This window comes from Delphinapterus leucas, chromosome 6 (genome assembly GCF_059928025.1).
Source record: "Delphinapterus leucas isolate spDelLeu-1000000601 "Yukka" chromosome 6, BTC_Dleu_Yukka2, whole genome shotgun sequence".
Taxonomy (NCBI): domain Eukaryota; kingdom Metazoa; phylum Chordata; class Mammalia; order Artiodactyla; family Monodontidae; genus Delphinapterus; species Delphinapterus leucas.
Genome location: NC_143134.1, coordinates 10198426 through 10225335, shown reverse-complemented (window position 1 = coordinate 10225335; position 26910 = coordinate 10198426). Strand labels below are relative to the sequence as shown.

Sequence of the window (26910 nt, the reverse complement as noted above, 5' to 3'; positions counted from 1 at the left end):
CTCCACCACTCCTACCCATCCCATTGTGGTTCCTTCTTTGTATCTTCAGTTGCAGAAAATCTTTTCTGCTGTTCTTCCGGTTGTTCTTATAGGTAGCTGCTCTTTAAATAGTTGTACTTTTGGTGTGTTTGTGGGAGGAGGTGAGCTCAGGGTCTTCTTACTCTGCCATCTTGGCCACACCCCCCTAAATAAAATATTTATTATTTTTAGATTAACAAAGTGAATTCATGTATCTTCACAGTATGTGTGATCTTGCCAATAAGCAGTTCTAGAGGTTGCTTTTGGGACACTTTTTCTCTCCTTTCCCCTCCCTCCATCTATCCTCCTCCCCTTCCCTTCACTTTTTTAAGCTTTCACTACCTAACCTATTGTACTCTCGCTTCTGTCTCCACCACTCTCCTGAAGTTACTCTTGCTGAAGTTAACAACCTTAATCAAGTATCTTATGGTATTTGGTACAGTAAGTTTCTAAGTGTGATACCGATGGCAGAAATATAAGGAAGACGTTAATAAATTTGTTCACATCAAAATTAACGTTTGTATTTCAATAAAATTGAAGACAAATGGCATATAAGCAAAAAAAAATTCATACTGGAGAAGGGCTAACATCGTCATTAAAGAAGCTTCTACAAACTAATGAAAAGAAGATGAACTTGAAGATGGTGGAGTAGAGGGATGTGGAACTCACCTCCTCCCACAAGGACATCAGAAATACATCTATGGGACTTCCCTGGTGGTGCAGAGGTTAAGAATCTGCCTGCCAATGCAGGGGACACGGGTTCGAGCCCTGGTCCGGGAAGATCCCACATGCTGCGGAGCAACTAAGCCCATGCACCACAACTACTGAGCCTGTGTTCTAGAGCCCGTGAGCCACAACTACTGAGTCCGCTTGCCTAGAGCCCGTGCTCTGCAACAAGAGAAGCCACTGCAATGAGAGCCCATGCACCACAATGAAAAGTAGCCCCCGCTCGCCGCAACTAGAGAAAGCCTGCGCGCAGCAGCAAAGACCCAACACAGCCAAAAATAAATAATACATTTTTAAAAATACATCTATATGTGAAACTATTCTCATGGAATACCTACTGAAAGCTGGCAGAAAATCTCATACAACCAAAGCTGCAGTAAAGATCCCCAAGTAATTAAATAGGACAAAGGGAAAAGGGAGACGAGGAATTGGGATGGGACCTGCCCCCTGGAAGGGAGCTGTGAAAGAGGAAATGTTCCCTCGCTCTGGGGACCTCCTTTACCGGCTGGGAGGCTCGGTGGGACAGATAGGGAGCTTCAGAGGCTTGAGAGGACAGTGTGGAAGCCGGCCTGCTGTCCTGCAGGGCGGAGAGAGTGCAGCACAGGCCATCTTGGCCATGCCGCTGCCCTTTGCAGCCTGTGCTGCGCCTGCTGGCGTGTGCGGCTACTGGGTGCTGCAACTCGGGCTTCAGCACACAGACCCGGGGGGACTCAGGTTGGGTGCATGGAGACAGCCCGATGGGCCTGGAGCGTGGCACAGGACACAACTGGGGGTGCGCACAGCAGGAGCGTGGGCCCGCCGTCGGAGCCTGTTGTCAGTGCATAAAGGGAGGGGTGTGGGCCGCCCTAGCAGCCCATTATCAGCATGCTCACAGCGGGCATGGCTCTGGCTGCCGTGGACTTTGTGCAGTTTGTGGGCATGCACACAGAGGCGGGGCTGAAATCAGAGCCAGTCACCGGTCCTCCCACAGCGGGTCCCGGGCTGTGGCGGTGGAGGGCTCTTTTGGTGGTGCGTGGGTTTTGGGACAACTCATGCATGCCTGAGGGACATCCATGGCGGCCCTGAGGTGGCCCCTGAGGGCAGCACTAGCACTAGTTCACTAACAGTGAAGTCTGTGCGTGTGCACACGGGTGGCATCACAGAGTTGCGTGTCCTGGTGGATAGCTCCTGGGGAGGAGCACACACTGGCTCCTGTCTCCCTGTGCTCCAGGCCCTCACTCCTCGTGTTGCAGCTTGGAACTGGATCTGGGGGCTTCGCCTGTGACAGCCGAGGAGCAGACCCTGTCCCCGACAGGGCTGTGACAACTACAGGGCAGAGAAGAGGCCCCACGCAGTAACAACTGCAGGCTCTGGTCACCACAACACCAGACACACCCCTTAGCAAGGGGACAAGGGCCAGCACACCCTGAGGAAAGACGTGGCAAGCATCCACACTAAAAACAGCCTTCACACCAAAAATATCAGACTCACGCAGTCTACACAGGGACACTCCCACATAAAAACAGCCCTGTCAGACCACGATAGATAACTGTTTCTCTTAAATTCTTAGAGTCAGAGAAATTTAACTAAAATGAAAAAGCAGAGGAACTATCCCAAAGTAAAAGAACAAGAGAAATCCCCTGAAGGAACAATGAAACAGACCTCTCCAGCCTACCAGACCCTGATTCAGAAAAGGAGGTAATAAAAATGCTGAAGGAGTTAAGAAAGATTATTGATAGAAATGCAGGTCACTGTAACAAGCAACTAGAAACTATAAAGAGGATGCAATGTTTATAGCAGCACTGTATAATAGCAGCACTGTATAATAGCCAAGACATGGAAGTAACCTAAATGTCCATCGACAGAGGAATGGATGAAGAAGATGTGGTACATATATACAATAGAATATTACTCAGCCATAAAAAAGAATGAAATATGCCATTTGCAGCAACATGGGTGGACCTAGAGATTATCATACTAAGTGAAGTAAGACAGAGACAAATATCATAAGATATCACTTATGTAAAATCTAAAAAATGATACAAATGAACTTACTGACAAAACAAATAGACTCACAGACATAGAAAACAAAATTGTGGTTACCGAAGGGGAAACGGGTGGCAGGGACAAATTAACAGTTTGGGATTAGCAGATACAAGCTACTGTATACAAAATAGATAAACAACAAGAACCTACTGTATAGCACAGGGAACTATATTCCTAATCTTGTAAACACCTACAGTGGAAGAGAATCTGAAAATATGTATACATGTATCTGGAATACTTTGTTGTGCACCTGAAATTTACACAGTATTGTGATCAACTATACTTCAATTAAAAAACAATAAAGAAGACTATCCCAGTAGAAAATGGACAAAGAACCTGAATGAATAGTTCAAAAGAGAATTAATGGAACAGTTCAGAAACGTGGAAGAATTTTTCAGATTCATTGGTAAGCAAAGGAGCTTACAAAAAAAAGTGAGACACTGCTTCCCCCCATCCAACCTAACGAATAACAGTAAGAACAGATTGTGACACAGTGCTCACTGTCTGTAGGTCACTGTTCTCTAGACATTAATGAAATTGACTAATCCTCCCAGCAGCTCTATAAGCAGGTCCTGTTGTTGGCCACATTGTACAGATGAACAAACTGTGCCACTTAAAGATAAGTAACTTGTCCAAGGTCAAATAGCAAATAAGTGCTAAAGCCAGGATTTAAACCCAGGCTCTCTGACTCTAAGGTTTTAGTGCTCTTTGACTACTACCCTTTATTGCCTCTGAAATATTTTAATAAATAATAACCACTGTTAAAAGAGTACGTAGGAACAGGCATTTTTATTCACTGCTGGTCAGAATGCAAGCAAGCTAGTAGGCGTTTCTGTAAGACAAGCAGTGTGTTTGAAAGCTTTAACATGTGCATATTCTTTGAACTCACAGTGTGTACTATGGAAATCTTTATAATGAGTACATAAAAATGTATGTACAGAAATTTAATCTAAAGTTCTTTTATAATAGCAAACACTGTAAACAGCCTAAATGTCTAATAAGAGAGGATTAGGTAAATAACTTTGGGAAATAGTCTTGCTAAGCTTGTGTTCTTATTGCAGGTAGTAAAGTAATGCTGCTAATTAATTAGTTCATGTAGGAAAAGGTTTGCTTCATCCTCCATTAAGTATGTACAGTATTTGACTTTCCAAAGTATTGTTATAAGATTGAAATGTCACTGGTTTTCTCTTTTTAGCTATCTCTAGGTTGCATGACTAAAATTGAGTTAAAGTTTATTTAACCTTCAGTAAAGATTTTATATATCTTTTTTTTTAAGTAAGCAAATCACTGAGGAATAGAATTTGAATTAAATATTATAATTGTTATAGATGACATGCTTTGTTTCTATTAACTGTTACTCTTTTTTTTTAAATATCTAGCCTATCTGTTAAGATGCCTTAGAAAAAGAACCATGGAGAAATATGTTAGAGTACAGAAGATTGGAGAAGGTTCATTCGGAAAAGCCATTCTCGTTAAATCTATAGAAGATGGCAGACAGTATGTTATCAAAGAAATTAACATCTCAAGCGTAAGTATATTTTTCATTTGGTCATCCAAGTAGAAGTCTGGTTACAGGAGAGAATAAAAAAATATATGGCAATGCATGACCTAAAGTGAAAGACTGCCGTAATCGCAGAGACAACCACTAATTGCAGAAGAGTCTGTAAATCCTTTCAGATTTTTTTCTGTGATGTGTGCTCATGTTTATGTGTTTAAAAAAGAAACCTCACCCACTGTTCTGTGACTTAATCTGGTTTGAACATCTTAAAATGTTTTTGTTGTATTTGTGCCTTCAACTTATTCTTTTTAACTTCTAGCTATATTTTAGTATTTGGGCTGTGCTTCATTGGTAGCATTATTATTTTTAAAAAAATATTTATTATTTGGTTGTGCTGGGTCTTAGTTGCGGCAGGCGGGCTCCTTAGTTGCAGCTTTGCGGGCTCCTTAGTTGTGGCTTACTGGCTCCTTGCGGCTTGCGGGCTCCTTAGTTGCGGCTTGCGGACTCCTTAGTTGCAGCATGCGTGTGGCATCTAGCTCCCTGACCAGGGTTTGAACCCAGGCCCCCTGCATTGGGAGCGCGGAGTCTTATCCACTGCGCCACAAGGGAAGTCCCGGTAGCATTATTTTTAACCACTCTCTTTTTGATGGACGATTATGTTGTCTATTTACTTAATTTACTCTTTTCTTTTTTCCTTCTATTTAAGATGTCCAGTAAAGAAAGGGAAGAATCAAGGAGAGAAGTTGCAGTGCTGGCAAACATGAAGCATCCAAATATTGTCCAGTATAGAGAATCATTTGAAGGTCAGATAAATTTTGCAAGAGCGCTCAAAAGAACTCCTAAGCCTTAGGACAACTGTTGTGTACTTCCCTTTTAAGGATCTTTTTGTGAATTATTCTCAGGAAGAAAAGTATACGCATGCATTTTAGACATAGGAGGAACAGTCATTTACACCTTTATAAAACTAAACTTCTTTTAAGTGCTACCACCACTGCCACTGAGAAAATGTTCTGATTTTAGAAAGTATCCTGCTTGAGAGTGTTCTCAGGTTCTTAAAATATTATAAAGTATTGCTGTTTTGGAAATATCTACCATCATATTTGGTAATGCAGGAACTAAGATAAGACAAAGCTTCTCTAAAGGCAGGAAAAGGTGGTTTATTGAAGTCATTCCCATTATCATAAATCTCTGTCAGTTGCAAAATAGAAAGATAATCTAGATTGAAAGTAAAAGATAGTTTAAATGACCATTTCAGGGTCACATTACATACCAGTTTCAGCAGCTGAATTAAAGTATCCTTGTTCCCAAATAAACTTGGTATCTAGTAAAGTAGAACATACTTTTAAAAAGTATATGGATCGTTAACACCTTATGCCATAAAGTACTCAGTTTATTTATTTTATGATGGCAGTGAAATGAGGCTTTATAGCTCATGTGAAAGAGTACAATGTTAACCATCTCTTCTTTCTCAGGACCTTGAATTTTCTTTATTTATCTTTCCCTTAGCATGTGTCTTTTAGTTTCTTCTTTCATCACCAAGATTTTACTATTTCAAGGTAAAAGGTTTGAATGTATGTCAACACATGTTCTATCAGACGTTTTATATTTATGTTGAATGCTTCACCTAGAAACATATGAATGATTCAAAAGGGATAGCACGTTCTTTAAATAAGGTTATATTGTTACTGGCGTTTAGTTTTAAAGGAGTAAATGCTCATGGTAAACGTATTCAGGAGTGCAGACATGCATGAACCCCAAGCTCTCTGTTCCTCCCACTCATTCTCATTCCCTAGGGGTTAGCAATGTGAATAATTCCACATTGATTCCTTCCTGTATTTTCTGTGACCGTGTGGAACAGGCATATGTTTGTAGCCTTTGACATTTAAAAACAAGTGGGATTGTATCTATGTATGTCTGCTTCTAGTTCTTTTCACTTTGTCTCTCATGGGTATCTTTCCATGTCACTGTGTATTGATGCACCCCATTCTTTACAACTTTCTTGTAACATCTGCAGTGTTTTCCATCAGATGCACTTTATGGCTGTATCACAATTTGTTTAGCCTCTTTTCTGTTATGGGTACTTAGGTTGTATTTAGTGTTTCACTGTTACAGGTAGTGTTGCACTGGACCTCCTTGTACAGGTGTCTGTGTACTGTGGCAGTCTTTTAGGAGTGGAGTCCTTAGACTAAGGGGCATGAGAGTTCCTTTTTCTCACAAGCTCTCCAACCCTGGCCTATAAGTTCATTCTCAGATTTATAAGATGTAGTTTCGTCTGGTGATTCTATACATTTGGTATAGAATTTGGTCCCTGTTTCTGCCTCACCTGAGCCATCTTCTCATTTTAATCATGTAGCTCTTTGGACCTCTTAGTTTCTCATAGAGCTTTTGGGAGCTCTGAAACACAAATATTTAATTTTTCTCTAAAATGATTAAAAATAACTTACATATGTGAACATTTTAAATCTCTCAATTTTTAAAAATAAGCAAGTTGGTTAAAAAAGTGAAAATTTTGTTGTTATTTTGAATGTCTGCCATGAAAGGTGAGGAAATTAGTGTCTTTACAGTTCCTCCCCACTGATTTTTGTTCATCTTGACAGGGTAAAAATATTTAATATTATCTTTTGTTCTGAAATTATAATTCTTAGAGTTGTTTGGCCTTGGTTCTATATTTAGACAGATTCAATTCTTATTGTTAGTTCTTTTATAACTTAGATACCCCTTTCCAGAGATACTTGAATTTATCTCCAACTTTTCTGGATTTCATCAATTTTTTTTCATGACGAGCTTATGGATGCTGTATTCCCTCAATGCAGTTACTGTTTGCATTTCTGAGAGTGTCTAACTGATGCTTTTATACGTGAGTAAATATCTTTGATGACCCCTTTTCCCTTACAATCACATTATATCTTCTGGCATTGAATGTTCCTGTAGAAAAGTTTGAGGTCAGCATAAAGCTTCTCCTCTTGAAGGTAATTTATCTTTCCTCAATGCTCGAAGGATTCTTTCTTTAGAATTGAAATTCACCAGAATATGGCTTAGTATTAATAATTCTGATTCTGTCTCTCTTGGAACATTTTGTACCCCTTCTGCCTGCAGATTCTGGTTTTTCTTTGTTTCAGGCAAGTTTTCATTTCACTGTTTTTAAAGAATCCATATATATCTTAAGATAAGGAAAAATATTCCAAAATTTGTTTGTCATAAAGTTGTCTTAGCTTACAGATGAATTCTTTCTTATAAAGTGTCTTGTATTACAGGATGTGTTCTCAAATTTTAAAATACATTAAATAACAAAGTGGTTTTGGGGAAGAAAACTTCACTGAGTTAGTTCTGAGTGCTTATAGAGGTCCTCAGGCAGAATCAGTTTTAAAAAGAAGCATCAGAGAAATTTAATACTGATGTCATAATTGCAGATACTATTGTAAGCCTTCTAAAGTCACTTAAAAGGCAGTATGGTTATGTTGTGACAATCATGCATATGAACTCTCTAGGATGATTTTTTTAAGGTCCCAATCTTATGTGTATGGGAATTAGGACATAGAAAAAATTCCACTGACAACATAAACAGATTTTAAAAGTGCTCTCTTTCAGTTAACTTAAAAGGAAATGAAGATCATGTGTATCGGGAAAACATAGGTGAATCAATAAAAGACATTTATATTGATGACACATGTGAAAAATTCAGATAAAATTGTTTTGTAAAACTGGAGAGTGGGGAGAAAACAGTATTTTCAGGTATATAAATGTATAATTAGATTATATTAAATATTATAATTAGACATTTTTGTCTATATTCCTAACATTTTAAAATTTTTAAAAATTTGACCTTATCATTGAGAAAGTGTTGTGTCACTGTGTATTGGGGTATCTGTGTTATATACAGTTCTGTTTTCTCTACTGTTATTCATATATTGCTCTCTGTTTTTAGTTGTCTCTAGCTATCACCTTCTAACTGCTTTCATTCTTTTATTTGTATTTTCCTACAGTCTGTGTTTTTTTAACCTCATAAGTTTGTTTTACTTCTTACTGTTGCAAAAGTAGCTTTTATATCTTTAATGGAAGCTTTTTAGTCTCACTTATGGAGCTTGTGTTGGCATTCACCTTGTTCCCCATTGGTGTTGCCAAAATCTAACTTCTCTGTGTACTTGAAGAAAGCTTTTCTTTGAGGCTAAATTTGGATTGCTTTTTGCTGCAGGTAACAGAAAATCTGGCCAGTATTGGCTTAAGTGAGAAAGATATTTAATGATCTCACCTAACAGGAAGTCTGAAAGATGAGCTGTCCTGTGTATAGGGTGTATATGGCAGCTTAGGCCCTGTCTGATTTCTACTCTGACATCCTTAATAGGCACGGTTTTAAGCCTAATCCTGTCTCCTTGTCCTGAGAAGACGCTTTGCAACTCCAGGCAGCGCCTGCATCCAAAAGATGCCAAAAGAAGGGGCAAGGGCAGCACCAGCAGCTTGCTCTTGTCTGTCCTGTGACCAGACGAGCCAGTGCTTTCTCAGAAGCCACTGTTCAGATTTCCTCCTAGATCTTAGTGACCGTTATGGAGTCAGTGACCACCTCCAACTGTAGGGGAGACTGGGAATTAGGGAATCTGGGATTTTTTTCAGCTTCTCAAGTGAGAGGCGATGAAGGGAGAAAAGTGTTAGAATTACAGGGTTAGCCTGCCAGCAGTGCGTGCTTCGCTGAGAGGTCGTGGTTCGTGTCCTCTCTTAAACTCTCGGTCGTTTTTAACATGCCTTGAGGCTTTGTCACTCGCCTTACAGTCTTTTTGCTTCAATTTCAAGCAGTTTCTAGGTGGTCATTATGTTGGGGTTTTTTGGAGGGTGTTTCTTCAGTACTGTGTGAGCCCATTGGTGACAGGGGTGGTGTCTTATATTTCTGTATCCCTGGCATCTTGTGCAAAGTGCCTGGAACATAGTTGGCACTCAGATGCTTGAATGATCGAAGGAATACAAAACAGATTAGTATTTCCCTCATGCAGAAAAGACTTTTCTTTTAACCTTACATTTTAACTAGTACTTATCCCAAAATAAATGACAATTGTTTAAACAGCAAAAAATATAGCAGAGCTCAGATATTTTTCTTCAGGATTGCTTCTCCATTTCCTTTCTCAGGTCCTGTTTAACCTTCTCTGTCTCCCTGTCTCTGTGTCTGTTTCTGTCTCTCACAAACACACACACCTTTTTAAAAAAACCTTGTAATGGTTTTATTTAATTTTTGCTACATGCAGATGGTACAGAATTCAGAGGTTACATAACAGTAAAAAATTTGCCTTCTGTTTCTAGTTTTGAGTCACATGTTTTTCCCTCCTGGAGGTACCCACTGTTTTACCACTATCTTGAGTTTCCCTCCAGAAATGTTCTGAGCGTTAATAAGCATACATAAATCATAGCACACGGTACTTTTTTTTTTGGCTTTTTGTTTCTCATGCTATGTAAATGGTGACATTCTATACATATTTTTCATAAGTAGTAGATTGTACGGTTTTCTGTTTGTTTTTTTTTTCCGCACAGTGATTTCTCACATGTATATTTGGATGATCTTTTCGTATCAATTGTAAAGAGTTACACAGATTCTTAATCAGCTCATTCATGTAGGTTCCCAACCCTGGGCACATTGGAAGCAGTGTATACAAGGTGAATGTGAGCACCGCGAGTAACAAGACCACCATCCAAGGTGCCGGGAGCAAGGCCATCAGCACAAGGCAGCAAGAGAAGTGAACTCTGGGAAGGCTGTTCCTTGAGCTGTAATAGGTGATCTTGGCCACTCTTCCTTACCTGGGAAGAAGTGGTGTGGTCTTAGTCCTATGGAAGAGTGAGGGTGGAGAGAAGGATTAGAAGTGTTCTTCTCATCCTCTCTACCACAGGAAGGGTCATGGAAGTCTTTTATCCTGTGGACTGAGGCATACAGGTGATTAGGGAAGTGCCCCATCTTCATGTTCATTCACAGATTATATATCACTACAAAGAGAGCTCCAGGAGAGTAGAGACTGTCTCACTGTTGAGTCCTGACAGTTCATCGCAGCATCTGTTATTTTGTTTGTTTAACAGGTAATTAAGTGGATGAAATAAAGCTGGAAAGTAATGGTCAGCTAAAAACCAAGGTTACCCATCTCTGACAAATGATTGGAAAAATGTGATTTTTATAGTTGACGTTTAAGGAAATATATCTATTAAATGAAATCAACTATATCTGTCTGCATTTTGTCCATATTGCAGAGATGTTTATGTCAGTGTGGATAATGGGATGATATATTCTTGGCAGAAAAGTCATTAATGATGGAGTTGCCTGTTAACCCAAGTTACCGCACAGTCTGTACGTCCAGTAAACCTTGACTTTGCACTTCAATTCTTCTGGCTGTGGTTCTGTTTTTAGTTTAGTGCAACGTATTTAATTAATTGCTGCTTTTTAGTAAACCCTTTAGGTACCTTTAATGTAGCTATGCTTTTGATGTACATTTTAAAAAATGGACTGTAACGTTTATATTTTTTAGAAAATGGCTCTCTCTACATAGTGATGGATTACTGTGAAGGAGGGGATCTGTTTAAACGAATAAATGCCCAGAAAGGCATTTTGTTTCAAGAGGACCAGGTGAGTTAGCACGTGGGAGACTGGCTCTTACTCCGTAAGTGTTGTTGAGAATTCATTCAGTGCTTGTTTGTTTGTACTACGAGTATTAACTGGGCGCCTACTCCAGCTCTCGTGACCTCCCTCCTGAGTTCAGGTCCCGTCTCGTTTCCATCTATGGCGATGCTGCTGTGTGTGTCGTATACGTTGTGTCGTGTGTGTGTGTGTGTGTGTGTGTGTGTGTAACTATATTTTTATGCGGGTAGCTGATTGATTACTCTGTATGCTGTCAGTTGGCTTACTGCCACCTTATCTTAGAATGTGGCTTTGCCGTTAACTCCAGCTCTAGAAGCCTTGCCCTGCAACTGCGTGAAATCCAGTCTTCGTTTTGATTTCAAGGATCTCTAAAATATGAGCTATTCTACGTACACAGTCTTGTTTCCTGTTCCCTAGTGTGCACCCTTTTTCATGGATGTACCAGATATTTATCGCACATTCATTTTGTGGTTGGCACTGGGACACAGGTTTATACCTCTCATTCTTCTTCCTGTGTGTTTTTTTGATTATTTATTTTATTTTGGTAGTACCTTCTCCTCCGCATCCCTGACTAACATTTTACCATTTTTAAAAAAACTCAGCTCAAGTCCCAGCCTCTTTAGATTTTCCATAGGTACTCTGATTTTCCATGATCTTTTCTTTCTCTGAATTCCTATTGCATTTCTCATTATCACCCATCCTTAATTTTAATTGCAGGCTATTACGTAGGAGAATGGAGGGAGCTCTGTGCTAGGAGTGTTGCATTTGTTGTCTCTTTTAATTCTTAAATCCCCCTTTGAATTAGCGTACTGTAGTTTTCTCTATTTAATAGGTAAGAAAGCTAAGGTTAAGTAGCTTGCCCAAAGTCACAGTTGGTGTTTGAACCTACCCCTATCTAACAGCAGAGTTTATAAAATGTTCTTTTTACAAACTTAAATTGTAAAATTATTCAGAGGTTTGGAGATGGAAAGCCGTCTTCCCCTGCCGTTCTGTCCCTGAGATTACCACTGCTTTTGGTTTGGTGTGCTTTCTTTTTCATATTGAACATACACACGTATACACTGAGACATGCGTATTCAGAAATGGGATAGTATACATACCATGCTCTGTCTTGCTTTTGTCGCTTAAAAATTATCTTGATTACATTGACATGTCGGTCCATATAGATCAGTTGTATAAGGTTTTGTTTTGTTTTTTCGGGCACGCCGTATGCGGGATTTTTGTTCCCCAGCCAGGGATCAAACCCGTGCCCCCCTGCAGTGGAAGCTCGTAGTCCTAACCACTGGACCGCCAGGGAAGTCCCTAGATCAGTTGCATTAGTTTTAAGAGGTGCATTATATTTCATTCCAGCAAAGCCCTTGCTTTGTTTCTTTTCACTTCGTACTCATTTCTGTTCCACTCCCCTCTATCCTTAGGCAGCCCTTCTAATGTCTTTAATCAATATCTCTGTCTGTGTCTGCAAAATAGCCATCATTGTTTTGTATACATGTATTTTTAAATGTGTACCTGTTGTATTATATCTCATTCAGTTTTACTTTTCCCCTAAGGACTGTTTCTGATCCATCCGCTTTGCTGTCTGTACATCTGTTGTTTCTAGCTCCGACCTAATAGTCCATGGGATTCCTCCCAGTCTACACTCACCTTCAGTGCATCGTGCACCCTTATTAATGTACTCTGAATAATGTCACATTAGAGTTGTTTCTCCAAGCAGGTTGTAATTTACTGTAGAGCGGAGGCCCCAGTCTGCTTATGTCAAGGTACTGAGGAAGGCTGCGTCTGTGGTAGCACCGCCTTGGCACAATTCATCAGCTGACTGATAACGTCACACAGATGGGGACTTTGAGGGTCTTGGCAGCAACTTGGAGATATGGTAAGATGAGAGCTTGAGTTAAAAGTACTATCGAGTAGGGTAGTATCGTATTCCTCAAGCTTTCCTTACCTCATGTTCCACAATTAAGCCTACTAGGCAGAGCCCAAAACGTGGAGTGAGAAGACTTGGGTTTGAGTGCTTGTCCTACTTATCAGCTTGGTAATTACGTTCACAAGTTACTTAACTGCTTTGTGACTTTACATCCTCACTCAGTAGTAGGAATATTCCTACCAGGTAGCCGACGGTACTGTTGTGGTGAAGGTCAGATAGTAATGTTTGTGTACAAGGTGCTATATTTTAATTACAGTTTTATCTGATATATTCCATTGCTTGTGCTTATTTTTATTCTTTTGTCTCTTTTGGACTTTAAAATGCTTGCTGTTAAATTCCGTAACATTATACTGTAAAGTACATTGATAATCTATGGGTTTAGTTTAGTTTAGTTTTTTAAATTTATTTATTTATTTATTTATTTTTGGTCTTCGTTGCTACATGCGGGCTTTCTCTAGCTGGGGCGAGCGGGGGCTACTCTTCGTTGTGGTGCGCAGGCTTCTCATTGCTGTGGCTTCTCTTGTTGTGGAGCACAGGCTCTAGGTGCATGGGCTTCAGTAGTTGTGGCACGTGGGCTCAGTAGTTGTGGCTTGCCGGCTCTAGAGCACAGGCTCAGTAGTTGTGGCGCACGGGCTTAGTTGCTCCACGGCATGTGGGGTCTTCCTGGACCAGGGCTCGAACCTGTGTCGCCTGCATTGGCAGGTGGATTCTTAACCACTGTGCCACCAGGGAAGCCCTATGGATTTGATTTTTCTGTTGGATAAATATTCTTAGTACATAACGATATATATGTGTGTGTGTGTACATATATTTTTCTTGTAATCCTAGAAATTATGGAGATTTACTCTAGTTTTTTCGTCCATCTGAGATTATTCCATATAAACAATAAAAATTTGGCAAGTCTTTCTTTTAAGTTAATAGCATTTTTTCCTACCCTTCAAAATGACAAGTTTTGTTAGCCTATTTAAAATGGTAATTATTTACACAAAAACAACCTGCTACTCTCTGAGCTTTGAAGCAGGAAAACAGAGGTCAGAGGCCATTTTTGCTGTAGGCTGTAGGTTGAAATCAGTCTGAGATGGTTTTGTTCCATCTCTAGAATGGAAGTGGGAGCAGAGACGCGTGAGACAAAGAAATTCTCCAACTGCTCAAGCCATTCTCTTCAGTGATACTTCCTTGTTTGCATCTTTACTAGAAAAAAACCTTGTCAAGTTAGGAAGCAGGCTAAGTCTGTGACTTTTACTCAGTAGTAAACAACGATATGAAGTAAGTACATTCTGCTGAACAATCCTTGAATGGCCTTTCCCCACGTAGATATTAAAAAGATGTGCAACTGACTATTTTTGGCTTATTTCTAAGTGTTGGATAAATTTTCTGATGGTCTCGTCTCCTGGTAATTTACAAATGTATGTTCTTTTAAAAGAAAGTCTGGTCTCGTAGGGTTAGGCCTAATATTTAGGTGCAGTCAGAGTGTTAATTAGGCATACAGACTTCCTTGAGTTTGCTCTGAAAATCCAGAGCCTTATAGAATTGAGCAACTATGTAGCTACTAAGGCCACAGAATTGATTTCTGTCCAGAAGTTTTCATAAGGAATCTTAGATTGGACTTTTTAAAATACTATTTGTTCTTCTATCCCAAGGCCAGTAAACCAAGCCCAGTACATTTTCCACCGAATTTCACCTGCAGTACCTATAAATTTGGGTGATTTTCTTTCTTCTTGAGGGTTTTCAGATTTGCCAAGGTTTTTGGCTACTACTAAATGACCTTGCCACCTGTGATGCTGAGACCTTGTAAGTCAGGCACTAGGCCAGTACCCTGGTGGCACAATGTAGGAATTGGCTCTGTGTGTATTTGTGGGCAGCAGGCTTGTCATAACTGATTGAATGAAATTCATCCTCACATAAGACAGTCCAAGTATGGCTTTGGTTGCACAATTGATTTGTGTAGTTATATTCTGGTAAAAAGGAGTGTACATTCTTATTGAACCAATGAAAATTACAATATTCCTGAAAAGTAAAACTCAGTAAAACTATTTCTAAATTCTGAAAGGGTCAGTGAGAAGCAGATAATCATTTCAAGATGTTATATTTCAGTCTAGAAAAGCACGATTTACTAAATTGAGGGTAGAGATAGTTTAAGAAGAGAAAGAAGAGAACTTCATATGTTCATTAAGTATAGAAGGATGAAACGTTAAAAATATATGTATAATACTAGTTGTATTTCAAATAAATACACGTAATTAAATTTCATTTAATTCAGTTCATTCAGTCCTAGTAATTCTTATCATGCTGGGTTTTGGGTGGGTCTGCTTTTATGATGTATATCAGCTTCTGGACTGAAAAAGCCTTAGGAATATTGACTCAGTCCATTGTTCAACGTCAGCAGTGTCAGCTCAGAAGCCTGTACTCAAGAGTGTGTTTTCTGAGGTGTCAGTAGTTTAGTGTTCCTAGTACAGTCTTTTCCAGGAGCCTTCTGGTCATCAAGAAGCAAAGGCCTGTTTGATAATGAGACTGAAAGGCTGTAGTTAATTTCTTATAGTAACCAGTAATAGAATACAGTTCTCCATAGGGGTATTTGTTACTGGCTTGATGAATATTTTCCCTAAGGGTAAAAACGGACAGCAAAGTCATTGACAAATCTCTAGGACCTCCATAAAGCATGCATTTTCTGAAATATTTATATTAATAATATATATATATATTTTTGCTGTACATGGGCCTCTCACTGTTGTGGCCTCTCCCTTTGAAGAGCACAGGCTCTGGACGCGCAGGCTCAGCGGCCATGGCTCACCGGCCCAGCCACTCCGTGGCATGTGGGATCTTCCTGGACCGGGGCACGAACCCGTGTCCCCTGCATCGGCAGGCAGACTCTTAACCACTGCGCCACCAGGGAAGCCCAATAATATTTTATGTATACAAACTTAACCTAGGAAATGCTGAGCATCTTTGTTGATTTGGTAAGTCTTCCCATGCAGCTCTTATAAAAATGTTGAGCTAACTAATACATATGGTGAGAGGTAGCCTAGAATTTTTATTTTATTTTTTCTAAATTTAGGATCTAATCTTGGGAAGGAAAGATTACAGAGTTGTCAGAGATTTGGTCACTTGATTAAGAGACGGTTTTGGGTACCTGAAAAGCAATATTTGGTTACCTATTTAATCAAAGAGATAAAGTATTTTAAAATAAATACAGATGGAGAAGATTCTGGGAAGATAGTAGAGTAGGAAACACTAGGAATCTGTCTCCCCACCTGTACAACAGTACAGTGGCAGAATCTATCTGATGTAACTATTTTGGGTCTCTGGAATCTCTTGAATCTTTGCAACTTCCAGGGGAAGGCTTGGATAGTAAATTGTGGTTAATTTCAGTCAATTTCACCTCTTAGTTAGGTAGCAGGGGCTACTCATCCCCCACATCCCAGCACTGAGACATCCAGCTGTGCACGCATCCCAGCAGCAGCTTGCATGCACCTTGTGGGAACCAGGGTGGGCAGACAGGTCCCTGTCCTCCACGTATCAGGGATCTGTGCTCTGATTGTTGATGGCTACTTCAGATCTGGGGGGAAAGAGGTGGGCAGCCATTGTTATTGTTCCTCCCCAATTTGTTGCAAGCCTCTCCCCTTCTGGCTGAAGTGACTTCCAGAGGATTTAAAGGGCCAGCAGCTCTTTTCCTCCCTGCTACATTTCTCTCTTTTCACCTTTGGGGAGACAGACGTTAAAACTTAAGGCATTCAAAGCAACCACGGATCTGAGGGAAATTAAAAAGTCACCATGGGGCTTCCCTGGTGGTGCAGCAGTTGAGAATCTGCCTGCTAATGCAGGGGACACGGGTTTGAGCCCTGGTCTGGGATGATCCCACATGCTGCGGAGCAACTGGGCCCGTGAGCCACAACTACTGAGCCTGTGCGTCTGGAGCCTGTGCTCCGCAACAAGAGAGGCCGTGATAGTGAGAGGCCTGCGCACCGCGATGAAGAGTGACCCCCGCTTGCCACAACTAGAGAAAGCCCTTGCGTAGAAATGAAGACCCAACACAGCAAAAATAAATAAATAAATTCCTACCCCCAACATCTTAAAAAAAAAAAGTCACCATGCATATCCAGAGAAACATGCAGACTCAGAAAAGACCTGAGAGGATTTTAAGTTTGTGCCTCACACTGATCTTGGCTCAGAGACAACGTACAACAATCAACAAAAACACAAAAAACAGCAAATGTTGGGGAAGGAGAAGAATCTGATTTCCAGAGGTACCGCATTTTTAGATTCAAATGACTACTTTCCACCAAAAAAAAAAGAAACAGGAAGGTATAGCTCATTCATAGGAAAAAAAAAATAAACTAACAGGAACTGTCCCTGAAAAAGATCTGATGGCAGATATACTAGACAAAGAGTTGAAAACAACTCTCTTAAAGAGGCTCAAAGCTAAAAGAAGACATGGAGAAAGTCAAAAAAAACTATATGAACAAAACAGAAATATCAATAAGGAGATAGAAAATCTAAAAAGAAACCAAAAAAGAAAGTCTGGAGCTGGAAAATACAATAACTAAAATGAAAAATTCATTAGAGAGATTCAAAGGCAGATTTGAACCTTTCCTGAAGAAGAAGACTCAGTGAACTGGAAGCTAGGACAATGGAAATTATTGAGTCTGAGTAACAGAAAGATAAAAGATTGAAGAAAAATGAACAGAGCTTAAGGGACCTGTGGGACATTGTCACACAGACCAACATGTGTATCATAGGAAGGAAAAGAGGGAGAGAGGGACGGACAACGTATTTGAAGAGTTAATGGCTGAAAACTTCCCAAATTTGATGAAAGACATGTATATAAACATCCAAGAAACTCAATGAAATCCAAGTAGGATGAACTCAAGGAGACCCACACCCAGACACACTATAACCTAACTGTTGAAAGCCAGAGAATCTTGAAATCGGCAAGAGGGATGTGGCTCATCACATACAAGGAATCGTCAGTAAGATTTCCAGCAGATTTCTCAGTGGAAACTTTACAGGCCAGGAGAAACTGGGCTGATATATTCAAAGTGCTAAAAGAAAAAAAGCTATCAACCAGCAATCCTATATCTGGCAAAATTGTCTTTCAGAAATGAGAGTCATTTCCAGATAAACAAAAGTTGAAGCTATTTGTTACTACTAGAGTTGCACTGAAAGAAGTGCTAAATGGAGTCTTGCAGATTGAAAGGAAGGGACACTAGACAGTGGCTTGAAGCCATGTGGAGAAATGGAGAGCTCAGTAAAGGTAAATACACGGGCAGTTATAAAAGCTAGAATTGTTACAGCAGTGGTTTGTGACTCCCCTTTTTCTACATGATTTGAGACTAATAAATTTTTTAAAAAGCAATTACTAGTCTAAAAGCTGGTATTATTGTAACTGGTTTGTAACTCCCCATTTTGTTTTTCTACATGATTTAAGAGACTAATGCACTTTAAAAAAAATTATTAGTTTTACGTTTTGAAACATAAAAACAATGATATCATTGTACAAAGATGTAATTTGGTGACATCAGCAACTGAAAGAAGTAGGACAGAGATGTAAAGGAGCAGTATTTTTTTTTCTTTTTTTAATTTATTTTATTTATTTATTTTTGGCTGCATTGGGTCTTCATTGCTGCGCACGGGCTCTCTCTAGTTGCAGCGAGGGGGGCTGCTCTTCCTTGCAGTGTGTGGGCTTCTCATTTCAGTGGCTTCTCTTGTTGCGGAGCGTGGGCTCTAGGCACATGGGCTTCAGTAGTTGTAGCATGCGGACTCAATAGTTGTGGCTTGAGGGCTCTGGAGTGCAGACTCAGTAGTTGTGGTGCACGGGCTTAGTTGCTCCGTGGCATGTGGGATCTTCCCTTACCACGGCTTGAACCCGTGTTCCCTGCATTGGCCGGCAGATTCTTAACCACTGCGCCACCAGGGAAGCCCAGGAGCAGAGTTTTTATATGTTATTGGAGTTAAGCTGGTAGAAGTCCAAATTAGAGTATTGTAATTTTATGGTATCGAAAGTAATCCCCTTGTTAACACAGAGAAAATAGGTATACACTTTTTGGGTTGACTAAAAAGTGCCTTCAGTTTTTAAGTCAAAATAAAAGACCCATTTTTCCTTTTCACCAAGAACTTTATTGAATAACGTATATACCATTTTGTTCCACTACCTTCTGCCATTTTTCAGGCAACTTAATAATTCCATCTTCCCAAAACTTTTTATCTTTTTGAGCAAAGAACTGTTCCAGGTGCCTTTTACAGGCTTCCAGGGAATTGAAATTTTTTCATTAAGAGAATTTTGTAAAGACCAAAATAAATGGAAATCCGCAGGTGCAATGTCTGGTGAATACAGCGGATGAATCAGAACTTCCCAGCCAAGCTGTACAGTTTTTGCCTGGTCATGAAAGAAACATGTAATCTTGCGTTATCCTGATGGAAGATTATGTGTTTTCTTTTGACTAATTCTGGACTCCTTTCGTCGAGTGCTGCTTTCAGTTGGTCTAAGTGGGAGCAGTACTTGTTGGAATTAATCGTTTGGGTTTTTGGAAGGAGCTCATAAATAGACAACTCCCTTCCAATCCCACCATATAAACAATATCACCTTCTTTGGATGAAGACCAGCCTTTGGTGTGGTTGTTGGTGGTTTATATCGTTTGCCTCACTATCTCTTCTGTTCCACATTATTGTACAGTATCCCCTTTTCATTGCCTGTCACAATTTGTTTTAAAAAACGGAACGTTTTCATTACATTTAAGTAGTGGAGAATTGCCTGCGGGAATACAGTTAAGAAGGTTTTTTCGCTTATCTTACGTGGAACCCAAACATCAAAGCGTTTGACATAACCAAGCTGGTGCAAATGATTTTCAGCCCTTGATTTGGATATTCTGAGTATGTCAGCTACCTCCCAGGTGGTATAATGTTGATTGTTCTCAATTAACGTCTCGATTTGATCGCTATCAACTTCATATGGTCTACCCGACAGTGGAGCATCGTCCAGCGAGAAATCTCCATCATGAAACTGTGCAAACTGCTTTTGACATGTCAGAGCACCTTCTCCATACACTGCACAAATCTTTTTTTGCATTTCGGTTGTGTTTTTACCTTCTGTGCCGAAAATGTTGCTTTTTCTCTTCCATCTTCAATATTAAAATGGCTACACAAAAATTCACCAATTTTGATGTCTTTTTTAATTTTTATTTATTTTTTTATTATTATTTTATTTTGGCTGCATTGGGTCTTGGGTCTTCGTTGCTGCGCACGGGCTTTCTCTAGTTGTGGCGAGCAGGGGTCTACTCTTTGTTCTGGCGCGCGGGCTTCTCACTGCAATGGCTTCTTGTTGCAGAGCATGGGCTCTAGGTGCACAGGCTTCATTAGTTGCAGTATGCGGGCTCAGTAGTTGTGGCTCATGGGCTCTAGAGCGCAAGCTCAGTAGTTGTGGTGCACGGGCTTAGTTCCTCTGAGGTGTGTGGGATCTTCCCGGACCAGGGATCGAACCCGTGTCCCCTGCATTGCAGGCGGATTCTTAACCACTGCGCCACCGGGGAAGTCCCTGATGTCTTTTTTTAAATGCATGCTGATATGACAGCTGTCACATACAATCTAACAAAATTGTTTCAAACGAAGTTAAAGACAGCTAAGTGCTACTAGAGCCATCTTACAGAAAAAAACCGAACGAACCTTTTGGCCAACCAAATATATAAAATGAAATGAGAGGGGCTTTCCTGGTGGCACCATGGTTAAGAATCTGCCTGCTGTGCAGGGGACGTGGGTTCGAGCCCTGAGCCAGGAAGATCCCACATGCTGCATAGCAACTAAGCCCGTGTGCCACAACTACTGAGCCTGCGCTCTAGAGCCCGCAAGCCACAACTACTGAGCCTGCGCACCACAACTACTGAAGCCCGCGTGCCTAGAGCCCCATGCTCTGGAACAAGAGAAGCCACCGCAATGAGAAGCCTGTGCACTGCAACAAAGAGAAACTCCTGCTTGCCGCAACTAGAGAAAGCCGGTGCACAGCAACAAAGACCCAACACAGCCAAAGATAAATAAATCAATAAATTTTTTTAAAAAAGTAAATGAGAGATGAATTTAAATGTTTCACAATACAAATGTCAACTAAGCACAAAGAAGACAGTAATGCAGGAAATAGGGACAAAAGAACCACAAGGCATATAGAAAACAAATAGCAAAGTGACAGAAATAACCCTCCATATCAGTCATCCTTATAAAAGGAAGGGAATTCTGACATATAATACAGTGGATTGACCTTGAGAACATTATGTTAAGTGAAATAAGCCAGTCACAAAAAGATGAATACTGTATGATTCCATGTGTATGACATACTTAGAGTACTCGAAATCATAGAGACAGAAAGCAGAATAGTGATGTCTAGGGAAGAGGGAAAGAGGGGAGTGGGGAGAACTGTTTAACATTTAATGTTTCAGTTTTACAAAATGAAAAGAGGTGTACAGGTGGTGATAAGTTGTACAACAATATGAATGTACTTAATACCACTGAAGTATGCACTTAAAATGGTTAAGGTGGTAAATTTTGTGTTCTGTGTATTTTACTACAATTAAAAATCTTTTTAAATATACATGAAGGTAATACAATTATAAGGATCCTTAGCACTCTCATAGGTGAGGAACCTTTCTTCAAAAACAGAAACGGTAAAGTCAGTAGAAAGCAGAGAAAACTATTCTGGTGGACCTGGGATATCTGCTTTCTGGGCAAATTACACGGAAGTTAAATAGTAAGTAAGCTCTTATAACCTCTTACAGGCGCTCTAAGATCAATTTACGGTTCTATTAGAGAGAAAGCCAAGTTCCGTTTTTCCACTAATATAATATTTGGCAGTAAAAGTTTCTCAAAAGATTTTTTACAAAGAATAAACATGTTAAAACAGCATACTTTAGTAAATTTTAACACATTTCATTGCACAAAGAAACCTGAGTTTTGGAGCAGAGAAGGTGGATTGTGGAACTGTTTTAGTGCTCTAAGGCAGTCTATAGTAATGGAAATGACACGTACACATAAAGCTGTAATTCAGACGTCTAAGTGTATGATAATTACCATGTGTTTAGTTGGGCTGGCTCAGCATTTTATACCATTGGAATTTGGCAAATAGGGACAAATAAGGACATTCTCTTTTGAGCAAGAGAATGCCATTATCCCAACATTATTTTGTAAATATTAATGTGAGCTAATGTGTACAAGGAAGTGAAGAGGAGGAGCGGTTAGAAGCAGGCCTATAATTTAATGGCCTTCCCTCCCCTCCAGCCCTGATGTAAGACAGGCTGAACTAGACGGACAGAGGGAGCACAGACTTGTGCCCTCCTCCTCCTCCTCACAACTTCGCTCTGGAACCTCGTCTTCTGTCAGGTTTTGCTTTATCGCCTCCAGGCTGAGTTGGCTGTTGTCCTCTGTGCTGTCAACACTCAGAGCATCACCTCTGCTCTACTTACTCATCTCCCTCCTGGTCTCTGATGCGGGCCAGCAAACTCTGCCCACGTCTTTCTTTGTAAATAAAGTTTTATTTAAGCAGTTCATGCTTATTTGTTTGCATATAATCTCTGGCTGCATTTATACTACAGTGGCAAATCTGACTTGGGACAGAGACCATAGGGTCTGCAAAACCTGAAATATTTACCCTCTGGCCCTTGACAGAATAAATTTGCTGACTGCTGCTCTGTGAGCTCTTTTATTAACTTTTTTGGCCAATTCCAGCCCATATCAGGTACATTGTTGGTGCTGAATACATTTTTGTCAAATTATAAAGGAGTACAGGTATGGGAAATATGGTAATGAAAAACATTAATCTGTAAAACGAGGCATTGGTGGTTTCTAGCATGTGTCCCAGGCACTCCAGGTAGACTGTATAACAATAAGACTCAGCTGAGCTGAATTTTCATTTTCGTTTTATACTTTTCCTGACCCCTCCCTGCTGGAGTTAATTGCTTTCTCAGTGCACATTTCTGTTATAAGACTTGTGCATTTTATGAGGTATTTGTCTAAAAGTGTATTTCTACCACTGTATGAACGAACTCAGAGAACTATATTTAATTTTTCTACTTACAGCGCCTTATGTGAATATGGAAAGGACCTTAAAATTTGTGTAGTCCCCAGTAAATATCTACCGAACTGAACCAAGAGGGTTGTTTATTAAAAAAACATGGACTTCCCTGGTGGTGCAGTGGTTGAGAGTCCACCTGCCGATGCAGGGGACACGGGTTCGTGTTCCAGTCCGGGAAGAGCCCACGTGCCGCGGAGCTGCTAGGCCCGTGAGCCATGGCCGCTGAGCCTGCGCGTCCGGAGCCTGTGCTCCGCAACGGGAGAGGCCACAACAGTGAGAGGCCCGCGTACCGCAAAAAAAAAAAAAAAGGGGGGGGAGTAGGGGTTCTTCTCCCCACTCCCCTCTTTCCCTCGTCACTAGACATCACTATTCTATTTTTCTAATTTTTAAAAAATTAATTTTAGGTTACATTTTTTGTTTTGTTTCTTTTTGAATTTTATTTTATTTACTTTTTTATACAGTAGGTTCTTATTAGTCATCAATTTTATACAAATCAGTGTATACATGTCTATCCCAGTCACCCAATTCATCACACCACCATCCCCACCCCCCCGCGGCTTTCCCCCCTTGGTGTCCATATGTTTCTTCTCTACATCTGTGTCTCAACTTCTGCCCTGCAAACCGGTTCATCTGTACCATTTTTCTAGGTTCCACATACATGCATTAATATACGATATTTGTTTTTCTGTTTCTGACTTACTTCACTCTGTATGACAGTCTCTAGATCCATCCATGTCTCAACAAATGACCCAATTTAATTCCTTTTTATGGCTGAGTAATATTCCATTGTATTTATGTACCACTTCTTCTTTATCCATTCGTCTGTTGATGGGCATTTAGGTTGCTTCCATGACCTGGCTATTGTAAATAGTGCTGCAATGAACATTGGGGTGCATGTTTCTTTTTGAATTATGCTTTTCTCTGTGTACATGCCCAGTAGTGGGATTGCTGGGTCATATGGTAATTCTGTTTTTAGTTTTTTAAGGAACCTCCATACTGTTCTCCATAGTGGCTGTATCAATTTACATTCCCACCAACAGTGCAAGAGGGTTCCTTTTTCTCCACACCCTCTCCAGCATTTGTTGTTTGTAGATTTTCTCATGATGCCCATTCTAACTGGTGTGAGGTGATACCTCATTGTAGTTTTGATTTGCATTTCTCTAATAATTGGTGATGTTGAGCAGCTTTTCATGTGCTTCTTGGCCATCTATATGTCTTCTTTGGAGAAATGTCTATTTAGGTCTACTGCCTATTTTTAGATTAGGTTGTTTGTTTGTTTAATATTGAGCTGCATGAGCTGTTTATATATTTTGGAGATTAATCCTTTGTTGATTCATTTGCAAATATTTTCTCCCATTCTAAGCGTTATCTTTTCATCTTGTTTATGGTTTCCATTGCTGTGCAAAAGCTTTTAAGTTTCATTAGGTCCCATTTGTTTACTTTTGTTTTTATTTCCATTACTCTACGAGGTGGATCAAAAAAGATCTTGCTGTGATTTATGTCAAAGCGTGTTCTTCCTATGTTTTCCTCTAAGAGTTTTATACTGTCTGGTCTTACATTTAAGTCTCTAATCCATTTTGAGTTTATTTTTGTGTATGGTGTTAGGGAGTGTCCTAATTTCATTCTTTTACATGTAGCTGTCCAGTTTTCCCAGCATCACTTATTGAAGAGACTGCCTTTTCTCCATTGTATATCCTTGCCTCCTTTGTCATAGATTAGTTGACCATAGGTGTGTGGGTTTATCTCTGGGCTTTCTATCTTCTTCCATTGATCTATGTTTCTGTTTTTGTGCTAGTACCATATTGTCTTCATTACTGTAGCTTTGTATTAGAGTCTGAAGTCAGGGAGTCTGATTCCTCCCACTCCATTTTTTTCGCTCAAGATTGCTTTTGCTATTTGGGGTCTTTTGTGTCTCCATACAAAGTTTAAGATTTTTTGTTCTAGTTCTGTAAAAAATGCCATTGGTAAATTGATAGGGATTGCATTGAATCTGTAGATTGCTTTGGGTAGTATAGTCATTTTCACAATAATGATTCTTCCAATTTAAGAACATGGTATAACTCTCCATCTGTTTGTATCATCTTTCATTTCTTTCTTCAGTGTCTTATAGTTTTCTGCATACAGGTCTTTTGTCTCCCTAGGTAGGTTTATTCCTAGATATTTTATTCTTTTTGTTGCAGTGGTAAATGGGAGTGTTTCCTTAATTTCGCTTTCAGATTTTTCATCATTAGTGTATAGGAATGCAAGAGATTTCTGTGCATTAATTTTGTATCCTGAAACTTTACCAAATTCATTGGTTAGCTCTAGTAGTTCTCTGGTGGCATTCTTAGGATTCTCTATGTATAGTATCATGTCATCTGCAAACAGTGACAGTTTTACTTCTTCTTTTCCAATTTGTATTCCTTCTATTTCTTTTTCTTCTCTCATTGCCGTGGCTAGGACTTCCAAAACTATGTTGAACCATAGTGGTGAGAGTGGACATCCTTGTCTTGTTCCTGATCTTAGAGGAAATGCTTTCAGCTTTTCACCATTGAGAATGATGTTTGCTCTGGGTTTGTCATATATGGCCTTTATTATGTTGAGGTAGGTTCCCTCTATGCCCACTTTCTGGAGAGTTTTTATCATAAATGGGTGTTGAATTTTGTCAAAAACTTTTTCTGCATCTATTGAGATGATCATATGGTTTTTATTCTTCAATTTGTTAATATGGTGTATCACATTGATAGATTTGCATATATTGAAGAATCCTTGCATCCCTGGGATAAATCCCACTTGATCATGGTGTATGATCCTTTTAATGTGTTGTTGGAATCTGTTTGCTAGTATTTTGTTGAGGATTTTTGCATCTATATTCATCAGTGATATTGGTCTGTAATTTTCTTTTTTTTGTAATATCTTTGCCTGGTTTTGGTATCAAGGTGATGGTGGCCTCATAGAATGAGTTTTGGAGTGTTCCTTCCTCTGCAATTTTTTGGAAGAGTTTGAAAAGGATGGGTGTTACCTATTCTCTAAATGTTTGATAGAATTCACCTGTGAAGCCATCTGGTCCTGGACTTTTGTTTTTTGGAAGATTTTTAATCACAGTTTCGATTTCATTACTTGTGGTTGGTCTGTTCATATTTTCTATTTCTTCCTGGTTCAGTCTTGGACGGTTATACCTTTCTAAGAATTTGTCCATTTCTTCCAGGTTGTCCATTTTATTGGCATAGAGTTGCTTGTAGTAGTCTCTTAGGATGCTTTGTATTTCTACGATGTATGTTGTAACTTCTTTTTCATTTCTAATTTTATTGATTTGAGTCCTTTCCTTCTTTTTCTTGATGAGTCTGGCTAATGGTTTATCAATTTTGTTTATCTTCTCAAAGAAGCAGCTTTTAGTTTTATTGATCTTTGCTATTGTTTTCTTTGTTTCTATTTCATTTATTTCTGATCTGATCTTTACAATTTCTTTCCTTCTGCTAACTTTGGGTTTTGCTTGTTCTTCTTTCTCTAGTTCCTTTAGGTGTAAGGTTAGCTTGTTTATTTGAGATTTTTCTTGTTTGTTGAGGTAGGCTTGTATTGCTATAAACTTCCCTCTTAGAACTGCTTTTGTTGCATCCCATAGGTTTTGGATCATCGTGTTTTGATTGTCATTTGTCTCGAGTTATTTTTTGATTTCCTCTTTGATTTCTTCAGTGATCTCTTGGTTATTTAGTAACGTATTGTTTAGCCTCCATGTGCTTGTGTTTTTTGTGTTTTTTTTCCCTGTGATTCATTTCTAATCTCATAGCACTGTGGTCAGAAAAGATGCTTGATGTGATTTCAGTTTTCTTAAATTTACTGAGGCTTGATTTGTGACCCAAGATGTGATCTATTCTGAAGAATATTCCTTGCGCACTTGAGAAGAAAGTGTAATCTGCTGTTTTTGGATGGAATGTCCTATAAATATCAATTAAATCCGTCTGGTCTATTGTGTCATTTAAAGCTTCTGTTTCCGTTTTTATTTTCATTTTGGATTATCTGTCCATTGGTGTAAGTGAGGTGTTAAAGTCCCCCACTATTTCTGTGTTACTGTCGATTTCCTCTTTTATAGC

The 26910-nt window shown here is 39.6% G+C and overlaps 1 protein-coding gene across 7 annotated transcripts in view; it reads left to right on the top strand.

Annotated features, from left to right (window-relative positions):
- Window positions 1-26910, top strand: part of NEK1 (NIMA related kinase 1) — a 213806-nt gene that overhangs the window by 12848 nt on the left and 174048 nt on the right. For 5 of the 7 annotated variants that reach the window (XM_089912681.1, XM_089912680.1, XM_022594861.3 and 2 more), the window contains exons 2-4: window positions 4149-4297; window positions 4974-5070; window positions 10762-10859. In XM_089912681.1, coding sequence (XP_089768807.1) covers window positions 4181-4297; window positions 4974-5070; window positions 10762-10859 — 312 coding nt within the window. In that variant the 5' untranslated portion in view covers window positions 4149-4180. The other 2 variants (XM_089912679.1, XM_089912682.1) reach the window with 2 other exon arrangements.